The sequence below is a fragment of the Cupressus sempervirens genome, chromosome 5 (genome assembly GCF_028749045.1).
Source record: "Cupressus sempervirens isolate cs-2001-9-10 chromosome 5, ASM2874904v1, whole genome shotgun sequence".
Taxonomy (NCBI): Eukaryota; Viridiplantae; Streptophyta; class Pinopsida; order Cupressales; family Cupressaceae; genus Cupressus; species Cupressus sempervirens.
In genome coordinates this window covers 529,934,540-529,943,799 of record NC_143122.1, presented here as the reverse complement: position 1 = coordinate 529,943,799, position 9,260 = coordinate 529,934,540, and the positions used below count along the sequence as shown (strand labels likewise).

The window sequence follows — 9,260 nt, the reverse complement described above, 5'->3', positions numbered from 1 at the left end:
AATGATATAATAGCCTCCACAAAAAGAATTTCTAAACTAATTTATTTTATCTCTCAAAAAATAGTTGATTAATATTTATTTTCCAATCATTCATACATAACTTCAACCCAAGAATCTTATTTATTTTATTTAAATATTAACTAAGTCAATAATAGCTAGTGTTCATGCAAGAGCCTACAACACAATGGTAAATTGTGAGTCACTTAATTAAGGTGGTCTTGGATTCAAACCTACTCAAAATTAATAATAAATCAAATAATTTAATCACAACAAATAATAATTAACCTTGTCACCGTTAAAAAAAAGAAAAGAAAAGAAAAGAAAAGAAGAAGCTGGTGTCTTCCTCCCGATCTCAGACCTCATCCGCATCTAAAGCGAGAGGCATAGGAGGCAAAATGCAGATGGCAACCTCACCAACCCGAAAGTTGCAGGTTTCGACTCCTGTGCCTGCCGATATTGACATTGCTAACTCTGTTGAGCCCCTCCATATCTCCGTCATTGCTCAACATCTCTCTCTTCAACCTCATCACTATGATCTCTACGGGAAGTACAAGGCCAAGGTTGGTTTCCTAACTCATTTGTATTGTAGTATCCCTCGGTGTGCCTTAACATGTTGTGCTGATCCTAATGAAGGTGATTGGATCCAGGTTCTGGTCTCAGTCACAGAGGAGTTGCAGGATTCTCCTGATGGATTCTATGTGGTCGTTGGAGGAATTACCCCAACTCCTTTAGGAGAAGGGAAGTCTACTACAACAGTCGGCCTTTGTCAGGCACTAGGTGCATATTTGGGTAAAAAAGTATCTCTCTTTCCCCCCTTTTATTAATCTTTATTTGCTGGTCGGCATCATGGAATCATTTTTAGTGTTAATAACTCTGATTCAAACTTGAGCCACATACACCAGAGTTACTCTCGTTCCATCTCTGGCTAAATTGCTAGGTGTACGCTCTACTTCGCCAATTTGTGGCTTAATCCTTTTTCATTTATCAATTTGGGTTTTACTTAAGACCCCACCAAGTGAGGCACAAACAGTTTTCCCCAAGATCAACTTAAACAACATATCAACAGCAGTTTGCGTCTATTGCCAACGGGCTGTAGAGATACCATTGCACCATTTACCCACGCGCAGTTCTGCTTGGATGTTTCTACCCACAAGCATTTCCATACTGTACATTTGGGTAAAACCAGCTCTTGCAGTTTACGGTTAGCTAATGTGATTGTATAACAAGAAACATTGGATTTATTGCAAATACAATAGCCCTTCAATTGGATTGGCAATTATTATAATGAAAGTGGAATATCCAAACTCTTGCAGATGATTTTTTACCAGCTTTTTATTGTGCTTTGACATATTTCGGATCTTTGAGAATCGTTAATAGGCATTGTGAAAGTTGAGAGGTTTCCTCAGTAGTTCGCAAATTGACGACTTTGTAATACCGATTTCTTTATTTTAGGCCGTTGGAGATTGTTGATGCTTTAGTGCAAATTCTAAGAAGAATTGGTACTTGAAGAAACCTTTCTTAGGGGATTTATACAATAGGTGGTTCAGTTTTGTTGTTGGGGTTTGTCAAATAAGGAGGTCCGAATTGCAAGAACTGCAGTAGACCCTGGCCTCATATACCCTTGTATATGCAACTTGCATAAGATCACATCTATGGAATTGCAAGGCCAGATCCTAATACATTTGTTGCAATTTAGACCCTGTGTAGTCATGGCTGGGGATTATTAAATATGCTTTTGATTGTTCTCTTTGTATGTTGAACATAAAACCCATTTTTTGGAAGTGCAGGTTGTGACATGCCTTCGTCAACCAAGTCAAGGACCAACTTTTGGAATAAAAGGAGGAGCTGCAGGAGGTGGATACAGTCAAGTGATTCCCATGGATGAGTTCAACCTACACTTGACAGGAGATATTCATGCTATCACAGCTGCAAATAATCTTCTTGCAGCTGCCATCGATACACGGATTTTTCATGAGGCCTCCCAATCGGACACTGCACTATTCAATAGACTATGCCCTCCAAATAAAGAAGGAAAACAAACTTTTGCAAAGGTCATGCTGAAACGCCTAGAGAAATTGGGTATAAATAAGAATGATCCTAAGGATCTTACACCTGAGGAGGTGAATAAATTTGTTAGACTTAACATAGATCCAGAAAATATTACATGGAGAAGAGTCATGGATGTTAATGATCGCTTCTTAAGAAAAATTACAATTGGTCAAGGTCCAGATGAGAAAGGGATGTTAAGGGAAACAGGTTTTGATATTGCTGTTGCTAGTGAGATCATGGCTGTTTTAGCTCTTACAACTTCTCTTGCAGACATGAGAGAGAGGCTTGGTCGAATGGTGATAGGAAACAGCAAGGCTGGAGATCCAGTTACTGCTGATGATCTTGGAATTGGTGGTGCTTTGACTGTTCTTATGAAAGATGCAATTCATCCCACATTGATGCAAACACTTGAGGGCACACCAGTGCTTGTTCATGCTGGTCCCTTCGCCAATATTGCTCATGGAAATTCTTCTATTTTGGCCGACAAGATTGCGCTGAAGCTAGTAGGTCCAGAAGGATTTGTTGTGACAGAAGCAGGGTTTGGTGCTGATATTGGTACAGAGAAGTTCATGAATATAAAGTGTAGATACAGTGGTTTGAAGCCTCAATGTGCTGTTTTAGTGGCCACAGTAAGAGCTCTCAAAATGCATGGTGGAGGACCAGACGTGTCTGCAGGAAAGCCACTAGATCGTGCTTATGTAACAGAGAATGTAGCATTGGTTCAGGCAGGTTGTGTTAATCTAGCCAAGCACTTGGAAAACATCAAATCATATGGAGTTAATGTTGTCGTTGCTATCAACATGTTTGCCTCTGACACAGAGGCTGAGGTCAGTGCTGTAAGAAATGCTGCAATGGAAGCTGGTGCCTTTGATGCTGTTGTTTGTACGCATTATGCACACGGTGGAGCAGGAGCGGTAGGTGTAATTGTGTTTCTCAATTTTTTTCTTCTGATTTTTAAACTGTACCCATCCAATGTGAGTAATTTGCATGCCATTTTAGAATCAGTTAATGAGATTACAGTTAGCTTAAGGCTGTCATTGAGACCACTGCAGAACCAAAGTGAGCATTCTGTCATTTCATTCTATTGGATTTAGAAATGGTGTCTGAAGAGGAAAAAACTTGTATGGTTTTAAAGTACATATATGAAAACAAGTTAAGGAAAGAGAAGACCGGGCCTCGGTTATCATAGATAATATGGAGTAAGACCCATGTGTAAAATAACTCCAGAGGGGTTTTTTTTTGCAGCTTTTACTTAGAAGTTTTTATCCCTTGAATTGTAGACCAAATCTGCTTCCATGATCCTATCCCGCTTACTCTTAAATTTGCTTAATCATTTAATCTGATATTTGTTTTAAATTTATTTCAGGTAGATCTTGGTGTTTCAGTTCAGAGGGCCTGCGAGAAGCACAATAGATCTTTGCAGTTTTTGTATCCTCTGAACATTAGTATCAAAGACAAAATTAATTTGATTGCCAAGTCATATGGAGCAGCTGCAGTCGAGTATTCAGAGCAGGTAATGTTCTAGATCTCTATATTCACAAGCTTGTTTACAATGAAAGCAGTTCTGAATAGTGCTGTATGATGTTGATGGGGTTTAAACTTTTTAAATGTTTTTCTGTCACTCTAACTTGCATTTCATTATTAAAGGCTGAGAAGCAGATTGAAACATACACCCTGCAAGGGTTCTCTGGACTTCCAATCTGCATGGCAAAGACACAGTATTCTTTTTCACATATTGCTTCCTTAAAAGGGGCTCCTTCTGGTTTTACATTACCAATTAGAGATGTAAGAGCTAGTGTTGGGGCAGGATTCATCTATCCTTTGATAGGAACTATGAGCACAATGCCTGGGCTGCCTACACGACCTTGCTTCTTTGACATAGATGTAGACACTGCAACAGGAAGGGTCCTAGGTCTATCCTAGGGATGTGTAAAATATATTGTGGCTTTGTATGTGACACTCGAAGTTTATTTCATTAGAATGCTGAGATGAATGGAGGTATGATCAATAGCTGAATTGAATAAAGGGCCATTTATTAGAATATTCCATCAATGCTAGGCACTGACGGTTAGTTATGTGGTTTAACTTTATATTCTATATTTATCATTCAATCTATCTGGGAAGAGTAGAACAATTCCCTGGACACTGTTGTAATTGAAATTCACAAGCTTTACATCTTTGGACAATCACATTATAGATATACAATTGTGAAGGTGGCTGTTCATATAGGCTTGAATTCAATGGCTGTGGTCAAACAACTGAGTGATATGGCCATCATCCCAGCACCAGCAAGACACACTATTGCAGATTGCTGGATGGGCACACTTTGGTCTGCTTGTACTCAGAATTTACATAGTATTTACTGATTGATTTTTGTAATTCAGATTATAGATTCTAGTGTTTTCTGTATTTGTCTTCTCTGCTTTTCTAGTTCTTTGGCCTTTGGCCTTTTCTAATTTTCTTTGTAATGCTGGAAGGTATGCTTACTTTATATAGCCTTCTTAAGTATTTGTGAGTTTATAATTTCCCTTAACCTGTGCTTTTTAAATTATAAATATGAAATACTTGACCCATAAGGCAAACACTTGGTTGCTAATGTTACCCATGAGTCACGGATATCGTAGTATTGACCCTAGAACAAGAGCTTTGTTTCTAAGGTTTATTTTTTAAATATAGAACTCAATACCTCCTAATAAATTTCTAGCCTACTCAATATCATATTTCATTTTATAAGCAGGAATCCCCTCTTACAAGATGCATTCCACTATCTGTTTCTCAAGAGAACGATTCCCTACACTTTACAATGTTCAGAGTACGACACATTGATTATATTCTTGCAGTTTTTTGTTCAACTGTTTCAATGACTACTCATTGCTCTCTCAAGAGTTTTTAAATACCTTTCACTTTGCCTTTAGTCCCGAGTCATTGATACATAATAAATTGCCTTTGTAAGTTTTACGTTGCCTTTGACAAGTTACATAACTATCTTTTTAATCCCAGATGCATTTCCCAAGCTTCTAGCATTCATCACTACTTGTCTAAGGATGTACTTTATATTGATCAATGCGTTGGCCATTCGATACAGCCTTAGCACACATAAACATATTCTTATAATTTGCAAACAAACATAACAATCTCAAATGTCATGTATGGTGTATTGCTTCAAAAATTCTTTCTCAGCATGGGGTGACCAGCTAAAGTCAAACAATATTTTTCTTACCGGACTGTAGATTACATCATTAGACTTTGGAATACCCTCTACGTTGATGTAGGTTCCTTGAATAACATTTTGGGGGTCAGTGTTATGAACTGTCAAGTCTTCTTTAACACAAATATTTCACAGATATTGATTAGGATAATGTATCAGTCCCATCTCCGAGACAGAGCAAGAGATCTATCAATAAGATACCAATCCGAGAATCAATATTGTGATACAATTATTACCCTTAATAAATCATTTGCATAATTGACTATCATCTATGTGTGAGATTAAAGTGTTAACATTATTCTTGAGCAGATTGAAGCAAGCAGGGAGATGATAATCTTCAACATGCCTCTAATCCAGTCTCTAATATTCTTAGCACGTATAGAAGTGCTCCTTGGGCAACCGAGTTCCCATTCAGCACCAAGAGCATCCAACCTCCAACCCAAAGCCAGTGGAACAAGGCATGACATTCAGAAATCCATTATCAGGTTATGGCAACCAAATCTCATACTGCAAGTTTTGACCACAAAGAGACTGATAAGTCCAGCAGTGAATAACTCATACTTCTCTTGAAATCTTTAATAGCAGTCATAACCAGCTCAATATGTACAAGTGTGGCCCATTCAGTCATATCTCACTCTTGCTTTATTCCAAACACATGACCCCCGAAGACCAAACATACAGTACACGGTGAGTTCGAGACATGAGTGTGCAGTGTATGAGATAACTATAGTCAGTTCAAAAATGGCTTGAAGGAGAGCAGTCTGAATGAGATATATTAGGAGGCAAGGCTGCACAAAACAGTTTCTTGAAAGATGCACAATAAAAGAGCCAATGTTGAAAGGAATATGAAAATGTGTCAACTCTGTGCTACTTGAGGCCCTTAGAATGTTTGGTCTCATATGTGACTTTAGAATTCGTTCCAGGTCCTCACATTTCACAACTAGGTACAAAATGTTTCTAGATTTGCTCGGTAACAATGAACAGGTGGATAATCTTTTCCAACATTACTTAGTACTTGAAACACATTCAACACTTGTAAATGGCCCATCAACGTGTGTTGACTTTTGTGGTTGATGTGATCCAGAAGCCTGTTTTGTGTAGTATGTCCTAGGACTGGAGTTCATAATAAACATTACTTAGTACTTGAAACACATTCAACACTTGTAAATGGCCCATCAACGTGTGTTGACTTTTGTGGTTGATGTGATCCAGAAGCCTGTTTTGTGTAGTATGTCCTAGGACTGGAGTTCATAATAATAAACTTTTGTTCCAATAGTCATTGTGGGCCCCCAAACCTGTGAGGACCCCAGGGTCTGTGCCCAGCACAAACCCGGCAATGTCTATGCTGGCATCAAAACTACAATTTCAAAATAAATTTGAATTTAAGTTTACACTTTTAAAATAATTTTTAATTTAATTTTTAAAAACAGGAAAATGTTGAACTGATGCCAGCATAGACATTGGCCACAAACCTGAGTCAACCAAGCGGGGACCTGTGAGGACCCACTATCAAGCGCAAGAAATTGGTCCAAAAACATAAAAATTATATAATTATTATTATTGTTGTTCTAACCTTAAAATGGTTATGAAGCCTCCAAAAATACATTTTTTCCCCACATTTCCTCACTGTGCTCTCTCCACCGTGGCAGTTTGTAGTGAAGTGATTGTATTTTTAGTGAAGTGTTTGTAGAGTGCCAAATACCTTCCACAAAACAGATTTGACTTTTCAAGTATTTAATTTTTTTATGTTTATTTTTGACATTTGGCATTGAATGATCAATGATCAAATATCATAGATTCATACTATGAAATGATTTAGTTTTACAATTATGTATATTTCTCTTATTTTTTAATATATAATACATATAATTCACGAACCCATATATCCAGTTTTCTATCTGCACCCATCCCCAAACTCGAACCAGTAACTTAGGTTAATGGGTAGTTCATATTGCTGCTTGGAAATTACCCAAATTAGTCACTGTAGTTAGAGAGGCTGTGTATACTCCTATTTGTAAACTTCTAAATTTATCACCTGCAGTAATATTATGTGGCTTATATATATCTTACCGGAAGCTTATATTGTTGATTTTGGCTTATATTGCTAAAATACAACAGTGTGTGTGTGTCATGTAGAAATTTCTCTGCACTATATATATATATATATATATATTGAAAGTACAAAAATCAATAAGTGTAAACTAAAATATAACGGTCCAAGGTAACATATCTCAACAACATTAAAATTTGATCAAATTTAACACTCTTCCCCAATATCTTCCTCTTCTTTGTTGGTAATGTCATGAACATTTAATTTGGGTTTTTTTTGGCTAAAGCGAAACGTTTATTTATCCCTTTTCTTGGTAGTAGATTTGGGAATTAAGGTTTTATACTTAGAGATTTCAGTGGCCACCATAAAAGGTGTGGGGGTATCAAGGGTCCCAAGGTGAGAAGTGATTGTAGCAGCCCTTGGGTAACAAATGCACTTCTTTTTGCCAGGGCCAAGGGTATTAATAATGTTAGCAAGTGTTGGTGTTGCTTTCTTAGGGGCTTCTTGAATGGTAATTACTTGGGGCAGTATACAAATAGGTAAAATTGGTAAAGTTGGTAAATCAAGCCTTAGTGCAAGGGGATCTATTTTTTCCTTGGTTCTTATCATTTCAACCACTTTCTTAATCAAACATCTAAGAGAATTGAGTAGAAAAAATGAAAAGGAGATGAGATCACATGAAAGTGTGGTGGGTTTTAGGGGTCCTAAGATGAGAGGTAATTTTAGCAAGCCTTGAGTAATGAATGCAATTCTTTTTGCTAGGGTCAAGGGTGTCACTAATGTTGATAGGTGGAGGTGTAGCTAACTTAGGGGCTTCTTGAATGACAATTGCTTGTGGTTGCATAAAGCTAGGTGAGAATTGTAGAGTAGGTAAAACTAGCCTTGGTGCAAGGTGATAGGTTTTAACACTTGGTTCTTATCATTTTCAACCACTTTCTTAATTGAACATTCAAGAGAATCAAGTAGATAGAATGGAAAGACGAGATTACAGTTCTTAAAGTGGTTCAACATGGGCATATGATAGAACAAGTAAACTTTGAACTTGTTGTCTAAAGTGAATTATTTCATGATCGTCAAACATATCTGGTTCTGTGGTGGCAACAATTTTTTCCTTTCAAAGCCACAACTTGACTATGCCCTCATTTACCCTAAAAAAATGGTTGAGACTATTATTATCAACTACAATATTTGTCTTTTTCCATTTTTGACTAGTGGTGGACAACCTTTTCCTTTGATTTAGATTCCACCAAAAGAAACCCTCTCATCTACACAAGAAGTTGTAAATTGTACAAATAACCCCTTATCATACCCATTAATGTTCCTAATAAACAGACAAATGCTCCCTCATAACAAACGTGCCATATAGTAGCATATGTTTTAAACTCACCAAGTTTACTTAGCTCAATATTGATCCTATCTTCTCACTTGTTAAGTTGATGGTAGCAATACTCATAAAAATTCCAACCCATATTTTTACCCTACCATTTTTTACACTAATAGAGAAAATCATTGTAAGAAACCATAAATAAAGGTGAAGTTGAGTGATTTGCATGCTAGCTTCATCATACTTATTTCTTGGGCTTCTCATAATACATTGTTTGTGCAAACAAGACCTCTCTTTACATCTAATAATGTTGGGGATAAATTATCATACCATGTGCAAACTTTCCCCATTCAACAAATTCAAAATCTCTTTTTGTTGTCATATTAGTAAGATGTCGTCACATAATTAAAGAAGTTTTCTTAATGTTTACATGCACCATATCATCATAAGCCACATCAACTTCTTGCTTTAAAATCCTCCACATGTGATCCAAGACACCACCAACTATTCCACATCATCCTTTTCATACGTCTGTCATCAATTTCAAATTGAGGTCACTTTCCATGAAATCATTTCCCCTCTACATTTTTAAATTGTTGTCTTTGTTACCCAAACTCTGCACCATGATT

At 37.0% G+C, this 9,260-nt stretch overlaps 1 protein-coding gene across 1 annotated transcript; it reads left to right on the top strand.

The window, feature by feature from the left end:
- Positions 1 to 354: 354 nt before the first annotated feature.
- THFS (10-formyltetrahydrofolate synthetase) lies at positions 355 to 4,458 on the top strand. Its single transcript, XM_089831686.1, has 5 exons — positions 355 to 560; positions 648 to 797; positions 1,788 to 2,967; positions 3,420 to 3,562; positions 3,697 to 4,458. The coding sequence occupies exons 1-5, from the start codon at positions 396 to 398 to the stop codon at positions 3,970 to 3,972; spliced, it is 1,914 nt and encodes a 637-aa protein (XP_089687812.1). The 5' UTR covers positions 355 to 395; the 3' UTR covers positions 3,973 to 4,458.
- Positions 4,459 to 9,260: the final 4,802 nt, after the last annotated feature.